At 44.0% G+C, this 21,097-nt stretch overlaps 1 protein-coding gene across 1 annotated transcript in view; it reads right to left on the bottom strand.

The window, feature by feature from the left end:
- Window positions 1-21,097, bottom strand: part of CNGB3 (cyclic nucleotide gated channel subunit beta 3) — a 534,104-nt gene that overhangs the window by 191,621 nt on the left and 321,386 nt on the right. Inside the window, exons 7-10 of the mRNA XM_077492986.1 lie at window positions 15,021-15,172; window positions 11,560-11,766; window positions 6,885-7,093; window positions 2,287-2,337 (exon numbers count right to left, since the gene is read on the bottom strand). Of these exons, the coding sequence (XP_077349112.1) occupies window positions 2,287-2,337; window positions 6,885-7,093; window positions 11,560-11,766; window positions 15,021-15,172 (619 nt within the window). The remainder of the gene's footprint in view (window positions 1-2,286; window positions 2,338-6,884; window positions 7,094-11,559; window positions 11,767-15,020; window positions 15,173-21,097) is intronic.

A 21,097-nucleotide genomic window follows, 5' to 3' on the forward strand; every position in this document is an offset into this window, starting at 1 on the left:
GTGATGGGTTACTTTGAGCTGAAGGCAGTTAAGCAGTAGTAAAGCCTGCTTTGTTATTTTTACCTATACCTTTTTATAGGCTTACCTGTAGATAAAATGAATATCTCCTAAACTTGCACCGTTTAGGAGATATTCACCCTGCATGCAGCTGTTGTCATCACCGGCGCATGCACTCTGAAGATCCGGCATATTGTGCTGGACCTTCAGAGCTTGCTGAAACAAAGGGCTCCTGTGCATGCGTGGGAGTGACCTCATCTCGGCTCTGACCATTCAGTGGTGACCGGGCGCTGCTGGAAGGGCTTTGTTCTAAGGAAAGTATTTCATAATGTGGTAATATGAGATGCATACTAAAACACTATGCCATTGTCTTAAAGGTGTTTGCTTTTTTTTTTTGTTTCCTGCATTTATGATATATATTAGCTGTTAAATATTACTTTATTTTATTTTTAGCTTTATACACACATTTTACATGATGTAAATAGTGGGGCCCCAATACTTGAAATTTCAAAATTGCATAACAGTAAGTGCAGGGGCATGGTTAGATCTCAGGACCCAAGACAATTGCTGCATGTCTTCTACTGAGTGCCCTTAGTCCACTTTGCAGTATTTGTTGTCCACTTCCCAAGTCTTATCCTATAGACACAATCATACATCCATTCTTACCTTCACTAGTAACTACATTTTTGCTTCCAATTCTTTAGAATTATGTTAGACAGATTATTTAGGGCTTAGACAATCTGGCATTTTTAATTAACTGCTTCACCAAGTAGGTAGGGAATGAACATACCCAATCTCTGCCACCCTAGCTCACCCTGAATGCAACCACAGTGGTCCTGGTCTCACAGATGAGCAAAGTTAGCCCAGAAATCAGTAGTGGGGATGTTTGCACAGACAAGGGACCACTTGTCTACACACAGCCACCAGTCCGCACATCACATACTGCCACATTTACTTGTGGAAGTGATTAGATGGCTGAATAGCAATCTGGGTCACTCATGTACACACAAAGACCATGTACACGATTAACATAAAACAAAGCAAAGGTTGTAATAGCTATGTCTATGGCAGTGCAAAAGTTACTCAAGTCCATTAATTGACTGGTGACCACACACAGTGGTTACCAATCAAATAATCCATACACCCCACAGCAGTCCAATTTACCCCATAGATCAAGGCCAAATTTCAAGGGTGGCTGTAGCTACAAACAATAAACAATAATAAATGTTCTCCCCGCACTGGGCACTTGCCAGGAGAATGTTTTGATATAGAAGGGAAGTGAGAAGAGTTTAAGTAATATTATACATTTGATTTTTATGTATTTACAAAATTACAGATCTGGTCTAAGGAATATTTTTATTTTAAGTAAAACAGTAGAAAAAAACAGCTTCATCCACCTTTTAGCATGGTATACAGCAAAGTTAGTACATGTCCATCTGACAGTGTTGCCAACCGTCAGTAGTTTTACTGGCAGCTAGTAAAAAACAGGCAATTTTCTGCTGCCAGTAAAAGTAAAAGGTTGGCAGTAAATAATATGGCTGTGATGCTCGGCTTGGTTCGGAGCCGGCTGAGACTATCCGAGTGCCTGCTACAGTTTGATCGGTGGTGCCTGAGCATGTCACGTGCTGTCATGGTGCAATGGAGCCAAGCAGATCGGCCAGAGCCTCGTGTGTGGGTCTGTGGTATGGGAGCAAGGCAGGCTGGGACCTGGACCATCAGTGCTGTTTAGACTGGAGTGGACTGGAGGGATCACTTGACTTGGAGAAAGACTGTCACTGTGACTCAGGAGGGGACATGTTGTGTCGGTGAGGTGTCATCATCTGTGCTGCTGCACAATGCTGTCAGTGTTACTGTGAGAGTCAGTTTTATGTGTGTATGCTGTCCATTCTAATTTCTTCCCCTCCTGTCTCCTGTCCCTGAGCTACTTACTTATTATATCGAAAATAAAATAAGAAATATGTTTTTTGCCCTAATATCTACCTTAATTCATATTGCTAATTGCATATTGTATTTGTTTGTGGCCTAAATACTCAAATTTGCACTTAAAACTGTCATTTTGTAACTTTTGGAGATGCCAGTAAAAACTTGGCTGTGCCAGTACATTTTGGCTGTTGTGTCAGTAAATTTTAATCCGGTAGGTTGGCAACACTGCCGTCTGGGTACCTGTGGTTGGTCTTTTAGGACCTTAGTAATGCCCCTAAGAACATGCGTCCAATAATAACTTCTTGTATTAGCATCTTTCAACTCAAATACATTCATATTTTAACACCATTTTGCCATGAGAATTACCTTGAACTTTGTGGATTCATAATAATGTTTACGTGTTTGTTTTTTCTCAGCCTAGAAATAAAAGTAAGTTGTTATCAGGCCACTGCACTTTATAATCATATAAGCAGATTGACATTTTCACAGCCAATAAAGTCAGTCTGTAAAATAATGAAGCCTAGTGCAATTACTTGGAGACAGAAAATGTAGCATGACACATCCGCTCTCGTGATATCAGCCTTTATTACTGATTGCTTTTGACATTCGTTTAAGCTCACCCGCACATCCAGCCTTATTCATTAAGCTGCTGCAGTGCATTAAGGTGGTTTTCACAGAATAGTGTCCCTTTAATGTTATGTTATACAACAGTTTGGCTTACTAAATTCCAGTTTGCAATAGGGATACCTACCCAGCCATACTGCCACAGCTATAGGCATTGCTAGCACAAGTTAACACTTAGAAAATAGTATATAGTAGTATAGAAATATTCACCAAGTCCGTTTTGTAAGATTATATTCATATGACCACACAGGGAGAATCTGTCAATTGTCATTGTTGGTAGGGCTGCCGCCTGTCCAGGATTCACCTGGACAGTCTGGGTTTGGAATTATGTGTCTGTGTTTTAGTCAGCCTGAAACCTAGACACATTATTCATACCAGACACTGGCTCCCCAAGTAACTAAGATAGCCACACACAAATCTGTTGCCGCCCAGGAACTATCGGGTGGCAGGTGGCATCACTGGGAGGCTGGGTGTTGATGTTAGCAAGAGCATTTTGGCCATATCCACTGTTTGCCACCACGCGCTATGCACGCCAAAGGTATTTTATAATCCTATAGTGAATACTATAAGAACATTTTTTTGTCCTGCACTGCTAAAGTGTTCAGGTTTGGCTAGAAGAAAAGGTGACAACCCTAGTTGCAGTAAATAGCAGTATGCACATAAATAAGTAAAGGACTAGATCAATTACCATCCACTAGAAAATATGATCACTAGGCTGTAGCAGCATAGAATCGAGTTCTATGCAGCTAAATTAGAGTAAACCCGGTAATTCACAAAATAAGCAATAAGTAATGTCATTAGAAAGCAGTAAGAATACTGATAATCAATACTGCAATAACTCCTCTGTAAATAGTAGGCTACATCCACTTAAGAGTGCACTCTATAGGGATGGCAGAAATGAAATTTAGGACTCCATAAAGAAGTACCTCTTACTATGGAAAATAGGCTCAGCTGAGTGAGCAGCCTTATCCCCAGTTTTTTAGCCAGCTAGCATCGGGGCCCATTCTTTTTTGGTGGTGTACATAAGTACAGTCCCTCTTAAGTTTGAAGCAGTTAATCATGCTGCTAGTTAGGTAACCAATCCCTGTGTTCTCAGTCACTACTAGCAGCAACAGGTTAATGGCAGCAGTGTCCTCTCATCAGTCCCAGCAATAAAGCAACAGGGGTCCCATTCAGATGTTAGCTCCCTTCTGGATTTTTTTGGAATGCCTCAAGTCCTCGGCACATGGCCGTAGGCTTACAGCTGGTTGATGTGCTTTTAGGAGCAATGATGTGCACACCTTAGTTTCCTGCAGAGAAGAGGATTTTTAAAATTTTATTTAACTATACTTTTTTAAATGGTAGTCTTCAAGATTAGCATATTGATACAAGTTCTGCTGGCATCTCCCAGATTTCTTCCACTACAAGCTTACTTTAGACCAATAATACACATTACATACTTATGCTATCTAAAGAGTTATTTATCTACCTGTTAAGATATGTAGCAGGCAACCCAAGGTGACTGCTCTTATATGGTCAGTGCTATACAGCTGAAACAGAAACCACTGTAAAAAAAATGCAGTATTTTATAAATATGGAAGCTCCCCCCATGCCTCTGACAATTCAGCATTTGGTGCTCCAGCAGCCAAATAAGCAGGCTTGAGTTCTACCACATGGGAAGCACCCTTGGTCCATCATTGGTATGGCTGGCCCTGGTGGCATCGTTGAGGTATGTAAGGCAGAGTGGGCCAACTTCCTTAAGCTTGTATTTACATAATAGAGTGTCCTAGCTTCCATTGTGATCTATGAGGCATCTGAAAGTAAGGACAGCCAGGGCAGCCAGGGCAGCTCCTTCACTGATATCCTTCTAACACCTTACTGCTCAGTAAGTACGGATACCTTTTAAAGGCACTTGCCACTACTGGGGTCTGTGCTAGTTTAAATATATTTCTAAATCATTGACATTGTAGCATATTAATTGCTTTAAAAACACAAAAAAAAAATCAGAAAAGGTGTACTTTTCTCTATCTTTCTTCCTCTACCTACAGTATATTCATTTTATCTTAAAGTGAAAGTTACCCTCTAATTTATAATTCCATCTATGTGTCTGCGCATCTATGTGGATGTCTGACCATTGCAAGCATGGAAGCAGATCTGTACTTGTGCTGTCAATTTGCATCCCTCAGTTTGCTGATTGGAGCTACAATACCATGTGCCTGTAGTTCTGTAGTCAGCTTTTCTGCCATGCCTCCTTTCCAGCCCTACTCTACCTGACACATTATATATAGACAGGAAACCTATTCCCTTTCTGGCACTTATCTCAGACAATGGAGACGTGCCTCAGGAATGGAGAACATGACTGACAGTGGCTCTTGGTAGGGATCTCAGGCTTAGTAGGTAACTATGCCCCACCCTTCAGAGCTCTGGAAAGGTAATTTATAAAAATAAAATGATATGGCATGTTTAAAAATGTTTAGCTAAATATGAATAAAGCTGGGTATACATTGAACGAAATTTGTCCGGTTCATCAGGGATTGGCCAAATTTCGTTCTGTGTTTAGCCCCCTCTGTTTGACAGAAGCCAATTGTCTGATCAGCTTCTATCGAAACAGACCTACTGAAAGATGGCTACAGTGCGGGCCTAAATTGCCGGGAGGGCGTCCATGTACATCCTCCCATGCATGAGCTGCCTGCACACCCCTGTGGGGTGCACGCACGCCACGCACTGTGAGCAGCAAGTCAGGGATCCTGGCCCCTTACCATGTGATTAGCTGTCAGGCAATGGCAACTGATCAAGTGATGTAAACAGAGTCAGTAATCAGCTATTTATTATCTACACGCTGTCAGCATGAGGAGAAAACCCCCAGATCACGGCTTCTGTCAGAGGGACATTGGTCCCGAGCACAGAGGGCCACCGCCTCATCTGTGTCCATCAGTGCCACCTGCCAGTGTCCACCAGTGTCACCTACCAGTGCAAATCAGTGCCCACCAGTGCCACCTATTAATCACAACAGTGCCCATCAGTGCCTTATCATCAGTGTTGCCTATCAGTGTCACCTGCCAGTGCTTAACAGTGCCACCTATCAGTGTTACCTATCAGTGCCACCTATCAGTGCACTTCAGTGCCACCCATCAGTGCCACGTATTAGTGCCACATATCAGTGCCCACCAGTGCCACCTCAGCAGTACCCATCAGTGCCGCCTTATCAGTGCAGCCTATCAGTGCCCATCTGTGCAGCTTCATCAGTGCACATCAATGAAAGAGAAAAATTACCTGTTTGCAAGATTTTATAACAAACTATGAAAACTTTCAAAATTTTTGATCTTTTTTTGTTTGTTTAGAAAAAAAAAACCCCAGTAGTGATTAAATAACACCAAAAGAAAACTCTATTTGTGTGAAAATATTATAAAAAAATTCATATGGGTACAGTGTAGCATAACTGCGTAATTCTAAGTACAACAGCGCTGAAAGCTGAAAATTGGCGTGGTCAGGAAGGGGGTTTAAGTGCCCTGTAGGCAAGTGGTTAATCAGTGGCTTGCAGCCAACCAGCTGCAATGCTAATCAGTGTATTCTGACAGCTGGGACTCCCCACTGTCAGAATACAATAGCACAGTGGGTAGGATTCCTGCATCCACCTCGCTTGTGTAGATGTAGAAATCAGCTAGTCTTTTTCATTCAGCCCACTGGTTGAACAAAAATAAACTGACAATGTGTACCCAGCTTAAGGATTCATAGACTGAAATGTTCACATACACTTGAAGGAGATAGCATCTGGTAATCATATTTCATAGTACTAACAAATGCCTAGAGAAATCATCAAGCAGTTAGACAATACTAGCCTAGATACATTTGTACACACAACAGGCCAGCAGAGACTGATATTATCCTTTGTTGTAGATCCCATAGGATCTTTGACACTTTCAGGCTAGTTGCTATGGGTACATTTCTAAAATGAATAAGGTTGCTGGACTGAGTTAGAAAAAGTGTCTAAAAGTACCTACTGTATAATAACAGTCAGGTGAAAATGATGATGTGTAGTGCAGGTAAAAAAAAAATAACTCTTGGAATCAGAATCAGCTTGATTGAGTAAATCTTGAGTATCTACTATGAACTAGTAAATAACACATGTATCTCTTTATGTTGTGTCTCTCTTATTTTACACTTCAAACGACTGGAAAACAGACTATGTGCTCCGTTGATCTAAGTAATATTGAGTAACTTCTGTGTCATAGTAAAGAGTTAAGTTGCCTGTTGATGGTGCCAACTCAGCAAGTGGCCATGCTGCCCGCATAGACTGGGTCTAAGGAGGTATGTCATTGCACATATCAGCTTTCAAAACAGAGCAGGTTATTGATACTTACCACTATGTCACCTCCTTTTATATATTGTAGACGTGGCTGAAATACAAGTATATCCAGAAGGTAACACACATCACATATGTAATCAACAAGCATCCAGTAAAAGAGGTTGTCAGAGGTTTGAAGAGGAAATACAATTCGCAGTGGAATGAACCAGCAGTTCCAGTTGAAGGAAATAGAAACAATGAACAGCCAGAAGAGATATAAGGGATCTAAAAGAGAAAATATATTTAGGTAGTACAGAATTTACTATTAAAGTATAAAGCCACCCACAAAAGATTTCACACCCACCTCTCAGGAGTAAAATGATAAGCTTCCAGTAAAGTCAGTTATACATACATTTTTTTTACATTTTGTAATTTATATTATAGTAAGCATTTGCAAAACGTATATATTCCTTAACCACTAAGGCCCTTCAACACTGGGGTGGTGGGTTCATTTTTAGCGGCGCTTTACTGTCGTATTTGCGGGGGTATTCGGACACTAGCGGGACGCTTTTAACCCAAAAAAGGGTTAAAACCACCCGCAAAGCGCTGCTGCTGTCCCATTGATTTCAATGAGCAGGAGCAGTGGAGGAGCGGTATACACACAGCTCCTTCACCGCTCCAAAGATGCTGCTAGCAGGACTTCCTTTACCATCCTGCCAGCGCACCGCTCCAGTGTGAAAGCCCTCGGGCTTTCACACTGGAGTGAATGGAGCGGCTCTTTCAGGGCACTTTGCAGGCGCTATTTTTTTCCGATTCGGCACTGCGTCGCTTTAACTGACAATTGCGCGTTCATGCGACGCAGCTCCCAAACAAAATTGACGTCTTTTTTTCCCACAAATAGAGTTTTCTTTTGGTGTTATTTGATCACCTCTGCGGTTTTTATTTTTTGCACTATAAACATTAAAAAGAGCAACAATTTTGAAAAAAATAAAAAATTTTACTTCCTGCTATAAAACATTTAAAAAAATAAAATAAAAAAAAAGCGGCAATTTTGAACAAACACAATATTTTTTACTTTTTGCCTTTTGCTATAATAAATATCCACCAAAAATATCAAAAAAATAAAAATTGCCTTAGTTTAGGCCGATACGTATTCTTCTACACATTTTTGGTAAAAAAAAAATCTCAATAAGCGTTTATTGATTGGTTTGCGCAAAAGTTATAGTGTCTACAAAATAGGGGATAATTTTATGGCATTTTTAATAATAACTTTTTTTTACTAGTAATGGCGGCGATCATTATGGCGGAGAGATCGGACACTTTTGGACTATTTTGGGAGCATTCACATTTACACAGCGATCAATATGATTAAAAATGCATTGATTACTGTGTAAATGTGACTGGCAGTGAAGGGGGTAATCACTAGGGGGCGCTGCAGGGGTTAAGTGTGTCCTAGGGAGTGATTCTAACTGTGGGGAGGAGGGGCTACATGTGACAAGTCACTGATCACTGCTCCCAATCACAGGGAGCTGTGATCAGTGTCACTAGGCAGAACGGGGCAATGCTTGTTTACATTAGCATTTCCCCATTCTTCCTGTCCATGAGATGATAGCTGTTATCCCCATGGACATCGAGTCCGCAGGACCCGCGATCACACTCACAGAGCTCGCGGCAGGGTCGCAAGCGCTACCATATGCGGCACATTTAAAGGAATGTACCTGTATGCCCATTTGTCTGTCCATGCCATTCTGCCGAAGTTAATGTTCATGCAAGTCGGCAAGTGGATAAAATGTCATTAAAACCTACATCCGTGTTACAAACATCCGACTTACATAGGACTCATACTTACAAACAGAGAGAGACAACAGGAAGTGAGAGGAAATCTACCCCTAGGAAGAGAAATTCCCTCCTGTAAGCCCTTGTACGCACGGTCGGAGATTCCGACGGAATGTGTCCGATCGGAGCGTTTTGTCGGATATTCCGACTGTGTGTGGTCTGCATTGGACTGTTTCCGTCGGCATATCCGTCGGACCAACCTTTCCAACTTGCCAGAAATATTTTCCAACAAAATGCTCCGATCGGACATACTCCGATCATGTGTAGAGAATTCCGATTGGACAAAGTGCCACGCATGCTCAGATCAAATTCCTACACCAAAGCTATTGGCTACTAGCGTGAACATAGTCCCGTCGTAACGAAATAACGTCATCACGTCAGATTTTCCGACAACTTTGTCTGACCGTGTGTATACAACAGTTTCGGACAAAATCCGTCGGACGAAATTAGACGGATTTGGTTGTCGGAATCTCCGACCGTGTGTACAAGGGCTAAGAGTTATGATGGGAAAAAAAGTGTCTCCACTGAAGTTTTATCACAAATCCTTGTTTCCACGACAACCCAACATTTTCAAAATCCAATTGTCATAGGGACAGAAAGTGAGGTGAAATCTTCTGAACAGGGGCACACACAGCAATACAAACATTACAGGGGTGTTAGCCCTTCCCCATGCTATCCAAAAAATCTAAAATAAATTTTTTGCTAGAGTTACACTTAAAAATGTGCCGGTTCCAACTTACATACACATTCAATTTAACCACTTCAATACCAGGCACTTTCCTTCCCAGACCAATTTTCAGCTTTCAGCTCTGTCGCACTTTGAATGACAATTGCGCGGTCATGCTACACTGTACTCAAACAGGATTTTTATCTTTGTTCCCACAAATAGAGCTTTATTTTGGTGGTATTTTATCACCTCTGCGATTTTTATTTTTTGCGCAACAAATAACAAAAGACAGAAAATTTTGAAAAAAATGTTTTTCTTTGTTGCTGTTAACATTTTTTGTAAATAAGTATGTTTTCTTCTTCAATGATGGGCACTGATATGGCCGCACTGACGGGCACTGATGGGCACCGATGAAGTGGCACCAATGAGGTGGTACTGATGAGGTGGCACTGATGGCCACTGATGGGCACTGGTATGCAGCACTGATGGCCACTCATAGGCGGCACTACTGGGCACTCATAGGCGGCAATGATGGGCACTCATAGGCGGCACTGATGGGCACTTATGGGTGGCACTGATGGGTACTTATGGGTGGCACGGATAGGTGGCATGGATGGGCACTGATGGGCACTGATAGGTGGGCACTGATGGGCACAGATGGGCACTGATGGGTGGCACTGATGACACTGATGGGTGGCATTGCTGGGTGATGGGTGCCACTGATGACACTGATTGGTACATGATGGTGCCAGTCAGTGCCCATTGGGCATCATTTGCACATGTGGATGGCCAGGGGGTACATACCTGGCCATCCACATGTTGCCCACTTCCCTGGTGGTCCTAGTGGAGTCCCTGGGGGTTCAGTGTGGGCATCTGGGGGGGGGCTGCGCTGATAAACAATCAGCGCAGACCCCCCATCAGGAAAGCTGCCGATCGGCTCTCCTCTACTCGTGTCTGTCAGACGCGAGTGAGGAAAAGCCGATCACTGGCTTTTCCTGTTGACATCGTGATCAGCCATGATTGGACACGGCTAATCACGTGGTAAAGAGCCTCCGCCGAAGGCTCTTTACCGAGATCAGTGTAGCGGTGTGTCAGACTGACAGACCGCTCCACCGATCACCACGATGCGCGCCCAAACGGGCCCAAACGTGCCCGCAGCGGCATGTTATCCTGAAGGACACCATATGATGCCCAGTCAGGATAATGAAACCACCGCCCAGCCGTCATTCTGCTATAGGCCAGGCGGGAAGTGGTTAAGGACACACCTATAAAAATGTATTTGTAACCCAGAGACTTCTAGTATTACACACTGTTCATTTTCTGGTTGATCCTGCAGATCTATATCTCCACCATCTGTCCCCAATTCAGCTAGGGATTACAGCTGTGGTAACAACTCTGCACATGCTCAGTTTTTAGTTCCTATGCTGAGCATTTCTTCCCTATACCATCTGAGCAGCCAATGTGACTATAGAGTCACACATGTGGGTGTGTACACAGTGGTAAATGACAGCCCACTCCCTCTCTCTGCTTCCATGCCAACAAACCAGCTAAACACAATGGGGGTGGGATAAGTAGATTAATGGAGGCTTCACCTCCCTCTTATTTTAAGAATGAGGCTGGAGGGGCAGAACACAGCCTGTAACTGGCAGAAATCTAATGGCCCACACCATGTTATTGCCAAAAAATAATAAATATTTGATTTCAAATATATATTTGTATGACAATTTAAAACAGTTTATTGATGTTCAGTTTTTAGTTTTACTTTTTACTCAAAAGACTGTTTCTTATTTATTTTTTGAACATGTGACCAGCAGCAGAAGACTAGAAGCTCCTCCTGCTTATGTTTCCCTGCAGACAGGCTGGGGAAGATCTGGGTTATGTGACAGATGTATATCAATTAGGAAGAAGGTACTTAGATGTTTTGTTTTTTAAATGAAATGATTACAGTTCCATCATCCACATACAGAAATAGAAGGGGCAATGTAAATTTAACAGCGTGTGTTTATTATCACTTTAGGTCAAACCTGTGTTTTGTCAATGCAGGGCAAATCAACAGATTTGCCTTCATGACTTCCTTTCCAGCAACTACTCATTTTTCCTTTATTCCCACACTGCTCCAATCAGCCGTGAGGAAAAGTGCCTTATGCTGGTCTTCTCAATTTTATTTAATTTAGCACATGCGGAAAGCATATTTATAATATTCACTTCAAGTAAAAGGTCAATTTTGTTGCCTATGAATATAGTGTACCTGTATATCCATCAATGGTCTCTGGTATCTTGAACTTGTTAAGGATTTTTTTTAATGGTCGCTTCTTGAACTTGCAACAGAGCATATCACAATAATGTTCCTCTTCTGTTTCTGGTTTGGGTTGTTTCTCAACATCTTTTTCTTCCTTTTTTTCTTCTTTGGGTGGGGGTGGTGGCGGAGGAGGAGGGGATTTCTTCTTCTCTGGAGCTATACATATAAAATAAATGTCATTGCTGTATACGTCAAGATCGTTACAGCCAGATATAAGTTTGGTAAGAGAGCCAGATAGGTATGTTTTTATGTTCAAAGCTGCTTGTACCTTTAAACTTTCACATTTCTTTTATTATCAGATTTTTATAACTGCTAACACGTTTAAAGATTTCATCTTTGTAGTAGCCTGAAATTAGGACCAACATTGATGGTGTGGTTGGCGTTGGTAGTATCAGGCTTTGGACCTGGGAAATATTGCAGTGGTCTTCTAGAATGCAGTCACTATTCGGCCGATACAGAAAATAAAAAGCAGAGCACGATGGAAATCGCATGAAAACGTATTAGGCCGCGTACACACGGGCGGACTGTATGGCCTACTTAGTCCGTCATACAATCCGACGGACAGTCCGTCATACTTTCGAATGAACGGACTTGACCACACACGGATGCACAAACAGTCCGTCGAAAGCTTGCGCAATGACGTGTACAGCACGTACGACGGGACTAGAAATAGGAAGTCCAATACACAGCAATGCAACCTTCCGCCGTGTAAATCCTTTCTGAGCATGCGCCATTCTTAGTCCGTCGAACTAGCCTTCTCACGAGCGGATTGTCCGCTGAAACCAAAGTATGACGGACAGAATTACGGAAATTCCGAAATACTTAGTACGCCAGACTGCATGCTGAAAAAGTCCGCTGAAGCCCACACACGAGCGGACTGTCCGCTGAAATGTGTTTCGACGGACTAAGTAGGCCATACAGTCCGCCCGTGTGTACGCGGCCTTAGTCTTTAGATAAGTAACATGATGAATTTATTGCACTAAGAGTCAAATATAAAAAGTTGCAGCAACAGTCAATGGTAGTAGAGATACTTGTAGATGGTTGCAGTCATAAAAGCATATAGATAAATAAGATACTGGTATAAATAATAAACGATACCACTGCTGAGTGTGGATTAGAGGGGGTTGACATCAACCAATCGGCTTCAGTCTGGACCGTGGAGAGGGTTGTCACAACTCTAAATAGATGGTATGAAAAACCCCAGTATGATGGGGGGGAGGATGGTGTCTCAAATATTGTAGCTGCCAGATGAAAGCGCTCAGCCTACATACACATGTACAGGCACGGTAAGGAGGATCCTCAGATGGGCACAGCAAGCATTACTGTGGGACGTGGGATGACGCTCCTATGAGCATGCTGTGTAGCTGAACTGAGCTTTGCGAAGGCTAGACAGAGACAACCGCAAGGGGGAAGGAAGCCAAAAGAGCTGAGCAGGCAGACTAGGAGCCGGACGCACTGAGTGACGTCAGTGTTACCACTGAAACAAAGGGAAGCCGGAAACAATGGGAACTCGTCAGTAATCAGCAGTGGAATATCGTAGACTCAGTGGAAGCCGTGACTACATGTTTCACCCTTCAGCGCTTTATCAAAGTCCTGATGTTAACCCCCTCTCACTCGGACTCAGCAGTGGTATCGTTTATTATTTATACCAGTATCTTATTTAGCTATATGCTTTTATGACTGTTCTGCAACCATCTACAAGTATCTATACTACCATTGACTGTTGCTGCAACTTTTTATATTTGACTCTTATGCCGCGTACACACAAGCGGACTTTTCGACGGACTAGGTCCGACGGTCTTTCCGACGGACTTTCGGCGGAGTTACAACGGACTTTCCGAATGAACAGACTTGGCCACACACAATCACACCAAAGTCCTCTGGATTCGAACGTGATGAGATACGACCGGACTACAATAAGGAGGTTCATAGCCAGTAGCCAATAGCTGCCCTAGCGTCAGTTTTCATCCATCAGACTACCATACACACGAGCGGATTTCTTAATAGGAACTGGGTCCGGCGGGGTTCCGGCAAAAAAATTTGAAACATGTTCTATTTCTAAAGTCCGTCAGATTTTTGGACAGCAAAGGTCCGATGGAGCCCACACACGATCGAATTGTCTGCCGGATTTGCTCTGTCAGACCTTTGCTGTTGAAAAGTCCAGTCGTGTGTACGTGGCATTAGTGCAATAAATTCATCATGTTACTTATCTAAAGACTAATACATTTTCATGCGATTTCCATCCTGCGCTGCTTTTTGTTTTCTGTATCCTGATATCCATTTTTCCAGTGGTTGGTAGCCGCACAGGAACTTAGTTTACTTTATATTTTTCAGGTTGTACATGCCAATGCACATAACTAATAGTTTGTAGCGCAAATAGGAACTGTATATATGTTTACTATTCGGCCGATCATTTTCCACCTAGCTCAGTTGATTTTTAAATTTACTTAATTTGGCAAAACTGAGGATCCACAATCCCATGAGAATGTGCTCCTTCACAGTTCTGGAGCACCTTTTTGAGAGGCTTGGGACCCAAAGCTTTCACAGACCACATGGTCAGGCCCAGTATCATTTCTGGTACCTACAGGAATCTGGTGTGTAAGGTAAATATTTATTACTCTTTTTATTCACGTTTTATGCCTTCCACTAAGCATTTTTTTTTCAGCTTGCTATTGAATGGAACAAATTACCCCCTATAGGGTGCATTACAAAAGCAGCATGCCATGATTAATATGATTGAAAAAATAACAAATGTTGGCTATTACTCTGTATTGCAGGCCACTAGTATAGGTCACACCACAGGGAGCCATTTGTTCTATCAGTTTAGTGATCAATCACTAAACAGATAAAAGCGGCAAAATAATATTTTTGTAGCATGTTTAAGCTAGAAAAAGAAGCATTGCCAAAACTTTGAGAACAGATATATATTATTTTTCACTGATGCACTTTACTATTTTCAGTCACAACAAATCAAATGCATTTTAATTAAATAATTAACACAAATCCACCAAAAACCTTTCTAAAGCCATTTTTTTGTTTTTAGCTTTGTAAAAAGTAAGAACGATCGACAACTTCTGCCAAGTGAGAGGAAACCTAGACTGTTGTTTCCCTCACTAGGACAATTATTATTAACAATTTATATAGCGCCAACAGTTTACGCAGCGCTTTACAATGTATAGGGGGGACAAAACAATTACAGTACAATACAAAAGGTACAGGAGGACAATAGATAATAATATCCAGTGGGTGTATTAATAATGTGCAAATAGTTTAAAAAATACAGTAACTTTCTTTAGTAAATTGAAATCTGATGTTATGAGTTGTTGCATTTTGTACTGATCTATTATCATTAACTCATAACTGTATTTTTAGACAGTGAAGACCTAAGATTTTTAGACTTGTAAAATTACTTGTGGTGGGGCTTCCTTCAGCTGAAGAGAGGCCTCCATCAGCCAGCTTCTCCTTGTAATGACTGGTCCTCGCCCGCATGCGTTTAATGAGATCATGAATCTGGGCTTCAGCATATTCACTGTTTATGGTGGAGTCCTCTTGTCTCAAACCTCTGTTGAAATAAAGTTATAGTTACAATGCTGAACAAACACGCTGTTATAACTGGGGTTGTAGCTGTGTTCAGAATTAAGCAATCACATTCAAACTGAGAAAATAAAAGAATTTCCAAGGCACTAGATATACCATGGAACACAGTGAAGACAGTCATCAACAAGTGGAGAAAATATGGCACAATAGTGACATTACCAAGAACTGGATGCCCCTCCAAAATTGATGAAAAGATGAGAAGAAAACTGGTCAGGCAGGCTGCCAAGAGGCCTACAGCCAGTGCCGATCCTAGAGTCACAGACATCTGGGTGCAGAAATATTTCTGGTGCCCCTACAAGGGCGTAGTCACCTTACTAACTCCCCCCCTTTACAAATGTTTCTATGGCAATGACTCAAACACAGAGATGCTCCCCTAGGGAGTCTTAGTTTCCCTGGGATCCTTCCACGATCTCTTAACAATAAACAAAAAACAGGAAGAGAAGCAGAGTACTCTAATGCCGCGTACACACGATCGAACTCTATGACGTACTTAGTCCGTTGAAACACATTTCAACGGACAATCCGCTCGTGTGTGGGCTTCAGCTGACTTTTTCAGCGTGCAGTCCGGAGTACTAAGAATTTCGGTTTGCACAACAATATTTCCGTTGTACTTTGGTTTCAGCGGACAATACGGTCGTCAGTATGCTAGTCCGACGGACTAAGAATGGCGCACGCCCAGAAAGGATTTACAGGGCGGAAGCGCTCTGTCTTGTAAAACTAGTGTTCGTATTGAAGCTAGCATATTCGTCATGCTGCTAATTTTGTGTTTTTTTAATATAGCACATTCTTTTCTTCTTCATAATGCAAGAAAAGTGAAGTTGCTTTGCTGCTTATATTCACACAGAGTTATCACAAATGTCTTTATTCATCCTCATCCTATGATTAATATTCCAATTCGAGAATAAATTAAAAAAACAAAAACGGACGAATTAAGCTGAAGTCTGAAAAGCGCGAATCGTCTCTAACCAAACTTCCACTAACGCAAAGTCAGCAGAAGGAGCCCAAAGGGTGCTTTGCTGTGTCTTGGACTTCCTATTTCTAGTCCCGTCGTACGTGCTGTACGTCATCGCGCAAGCTTTCGTCGGACTGTTTGTGTATCCGTGTGTGGTCAAGTCCGTTCAGTGGAAAGTACGCCGGATTGTCCGTCGGATTGTATGACGGACTAAGTACGTCATACAGTTCGATCGTGTGTACGCGGCATAATTGGACCTGGAGGGGGGTCTCTCTAATGGACTTAGAGGGGGCCTCTGTTAGAGAGTCTGTTTAGAAAGAGCCCCCAGACATACTACAGGAGATGGTCAGAAACTGCAGACATGATACAGGAGATGATCAGAGCTGGCAGCCATGATACAAGAGATGATCAGAGACTGCAGACACGATACAAGAGATGATCAGAAACTGCAGACACGATACAAGAGATGATCAGAAACTGCAGACACGATACAAGAGATGATCAGAAACTGCAGACATGATGTAGGAGATGATCAGAGACTGCAGGCATGATACAGGAGATGGTAATTAGACTGCGGAAATTATACAAGAGATCAATACAGCCTCACCAGTGCCCACCAAATTCAACCTTATCAGTGCCCACCAAATGCAGCCTACCAGTTCCCACCAAATGCATCCTACCAGTGCCCAACAATTGCAGCCTTATCAGTGCCCACCAAAAGCAATTCATCAGTGCCCACCAATTGCAGCCTATCAGTGCCCACAAAATGCAGCCTATCAGTGCCCAACAAATGCAGCTTATCAGTGCCCTCCAAATGCAGCCTTATCAGTGCCTATCAAATGCAGCCTACCAGTGCCCACCAAGTGCAGCCTACTAGTGCCCAACAAATGCAGCTTATCAGTGCCCTCCAAATGCAGCCTTATCAGTGCCTATCAAATGCAGCCTACCAGTGCCCACCAATTGCAACCTTATCAGTTCCCACCAAATGCATCCTACCAGTGCCCAACAATTGAAGCCTTATCAGTGCCCACCAAAAGCAATTTATCAGTGCCCACCAATTGCAGCCTACTAGTGCCTACCAAAAGCAGCCTATCAGTGCCCACCAAATGCAGCCTTATCAGTGCCTATCAAATGCAGTCTACCAGTGCCCACCAATTCCAGCCTCACCAGTGCCCACCAATTGCAGTCTCGCTGGTGCCCACCAAATGCAGCCTACCAGTGCCCACCGAATGCAGCCTTATCAGTGCCCACCAAATGAAACCTTATCAGTGCCCACCAAATGCAGCCTTATCGGTGCCCACAAAAAGCAGCTCATCAGTGCCCACCAAATGCAGCCTACCAGTGCCCACCAAATTAAGCCTTATTAGTGCCCACCAAATGCAGCTTAACAGTGTCCACCAAATGCAGCTTACCAGTGCCCACCAAATGCAGCCTTATTGGTGCCCAACAATTGCTGCCGTATCAGTGCCCATCAAATACAGCCTACCAGTGCCCATCAAATGCAGCCTACCAGTGCCCACCATTTGCAGCCTACCAGTGCCCACCAATTGCAGCCTACCAGTGCCCACCAATTGCAGCCGACCAGTGCTCGCCAATTGCAGCCTACCAGTGCTCACCAATTGCAGCCTACCAGTGCCCACCAATTGCAGCTTACCAGTGCCCACCAATTGCAGCCTACCAGTGCCCACCAATTGCAGCCTACCAGTGCCCACCAATTGCAGCCTACCAGTGCCCATCAAATTGAGCCTACCATTGCCCATCAAATGCAGCCTACCAATTTCAGCCGTATCAGTGCCCATCAAATACAGCCTACCAGTGCTCATCAAATGCAGCCTCATCAGTGCCAACTAATTGCAGCCTATCAGTGCCCACTAAATGCAACCTACCAGTGCCCACCAAATGCAGCTTATCAGTGCCCACCAAATTCAGCCTACCAGCGCCCATCAAATGCAGCCTACCAGTGCCCACCAATTGCAGCCTACCAGTGCTCACCAATTGCAGCCTATCAGTGCCCATCAAATGCAGCCTTATCAGTGCCTATCAAATGCAGCCTACCAGTGCCCACCAAGTGCAGCCTACTAGTGCCCAACAAATGCAGCTTATCAGTGCCCTCCAAATGCAGCCTTATCAGTGCCTATCAAATGCAGCCTACCAGTGCCCACCAAGTGCAGCCTACTAGTGCCCAACAAATGCAGCTTATCAGTGCCCTCCAAATGCAGCCTTATCAGTGCCTATCAAATGCAGCCTACCAGTGCCCACCAATTGCAACCTTATCAGTTCCCACCAAATGCATCCTACCAGTGCCCAACAATTGAAGCCTTATCAGTGCCCACCAAAAGCAATTTATCAGTGCCCACCAATTGCAGCCTACTAGTGCCTACCAAAAGCAGCCTATCAGTGCCCACCAAATGCAGCCTTATCAGTGCCTATCAAATGCAGTCTACCAGTGCCCACCAATTCCAGCCTCACCAGTGCCCACCAATTGCAGTCTCGCTGGTGCCCACCAAATGCAGCCTACCAGTGCCCACCGAATGCAGCCTTATCAGTGCCCACCAAATGAAACCTTATCAGTGCCCACCAAATGCAGCCTTATCGGTGCCCACAAAAAGCAGCTCATCAGTGCCCACCAAATGCAGCCTACCAGTGCCCACCAAATTAAGCCTTATTAGTGCCCACCAAATGCAGCTTAACAGTGTCCACCAAATGCAGCTTACCAGTGCCCACCAAATGCAGCCTTATTGGTGCCCAACAATTGCTGCCGTATCAGTGCCCATCAAATACAGCCTACCAGTGCCCATCAAATGCAGCCTACCAGTGCCCACCATTTGCAGCCTACCAGTGCCCACCAATTGCAGCCTACCAGTGCCCACCAATTGCAGCCGACCAGTGCTCGCCAATTGCAGCCTACCAGTGCTCACCAATTGCAGCCTACCAGTGCCCACCAATTGCAGCTTACCAGTGCCCACCAATTGCAGCCTACCAGTGCCCACCAATTGCAGCCTACCAGTGCCCACCAATTGCAGCCTACCAGTGCCCATCAAATTGAGCCTACCATTGCCCATCAAATGCAGCCTACCAATTTCAGCCGTATCAGTGCCCATCAAATACAGCCTACCAGTGCTCATCAAATGCAGCCTCATCAGTGCCAACTAATTGCAGCCTATCAGTGCCCACTAAATGCAACCTACCAGTGCCCACCAAATGCAGCTTATCAGTGCCCACCAAATTCAGCCTACCAGCACCCATCAAATGCAGCCTACCAGTGCCCACCAATTGCAGCCTACCAGTGCTCACCAATTGCAGCCTATCAGTGCCCATCAAATGCAGTCTACCAGTGCCCATCAATTAAAGCCTACCAGTGCCCACCAAATGCAGCCTCGTCAGTGCCCACCAAATGCAGCTTATCAGTGCCCACCAAATGCAGCCTACCAGTGCCCACCAAATGCAGCTTACCAGTGCCCACCAAATTTACCCGACCAGTGACCACCATTTGCAGCCTACCAGTGCCCACCAATTGCAGCTTATCAGTGCCCACCAATTGCAGCCTACCAGTACCCACCAATTGAAGCCTACCAGTGCCCACCAATTGAAGCCTACCAGTGCCCACCAATTGCAGCCTACCAATGCCCACCAATTTAAGCCTACCAGTGCCCACCAATTGCAGCCTACCAGTGCCCGCCAATTGCAGCCTACCAGTGCCCACCAATTGCAGCCTACCAGTGCTCACCAATTGCAGCCTACCAGTGCCCATCAAATGCCATCTACCAGTGCCAAGCAAATGCAGCCTACCAGTGCCCAGCAAATGCAGCCTACCAGTGCCCATCAAATTCAGCCTCATCAGTGCCCATCAAATGAAGCTTATCAGTGCCCATCAAATGCAGCCTACTAGTGCCCACCAAATGCAGCTTATCAGTGGCACCAAATGCAGCCTACCAGTGCCCACCAATTGCAGCCTTATTAGTGCTCACCAATTTCAGCCTACCAGTGCCCCTGGATCACACAGAGGAGCAATATCCTGCTGTCACCGAGCATGGATTTGAATCGCCCGGGCAGCCACTGTGACAAATTCCTAGACCAGCTCACGGCTCCTATGATACAAGTCACATTGATTCAATTTCATGGCATTGGATCAGTGTTCTGACTATCACAGGAGCCAATCCAGGAGGCGGGACTTTGTTACAGGGCCGCTGGGCATTCCAGACCAAAGCTCATGCGGTGTGTGTGACATACACACAGGGAGAGTGCACCCCATACACCCGCCCAGGATCGGTCCTGCCTACAGCACATTAGAGAAGCTGCAGCAATATCTGGCAAGTACTGGTTGTGTGGTACATGTGACAACAATGTCCTGTATTCTTCATATGTCTGGGCTATGGGGTAGGGTGGCAAGATGGAAGATTTTTCTTATGAAGAAAAACATCCAAGCCCAATTACATTTTGCAAAAACACAACTGAAGTCTCCCGAAAGCATGTGGGAAAATATGTTATGGTCTGATGAGACCAAGGTTGAACTTTTTTGGCTATAATTCAAAAAGATGTTTGGTACAAAAACACTGCACATCACCAAAAGAACACCATACCCACCGTGAAGCATGGTGGTGGCAGCATCATGCTTACGGGCTGTTTTTCTTAAGCTGGAACAGGGACCTTAGTCAAGGTAGATGGAATCATGCAAAATTCCAAATACCAGTCAATATTGGCACAAAACCTTCAGGCTTCTGCTAGAAAGCTGAACACGAAGGGGAACTTCACCTTTCAGCAGTAGCGGCTGGTGCTCCAAATTTTTGAAAAAAAATCATCAACTGCTGCCACTGTGCCATCAAATGCTGCCACGGTGCCATCAAATGCTGCCACGGTGCCATCAATTGCAGCCACTTTGCTATCAAACGCTGTCACTGTGCCCTCAATTGCAGTCACTGTGCCCATTAAATGCTGCCA

Source organism: Lithobates pipiens, unplaced genomic scaffold (assembly GCF_037356315.1).
Source record: "Lithobates pipiens isolate NorthernLeopardFrog02 unplaced genomic scaffold, aLitPip1_a1.2 Scaffold_19, whole genome shotgun sequence".
NCBI lineage: Eukaryota > Metazoa > Chordata > Amphibia > Anura > Ranidae > Lithobates > Lithobates pipiens.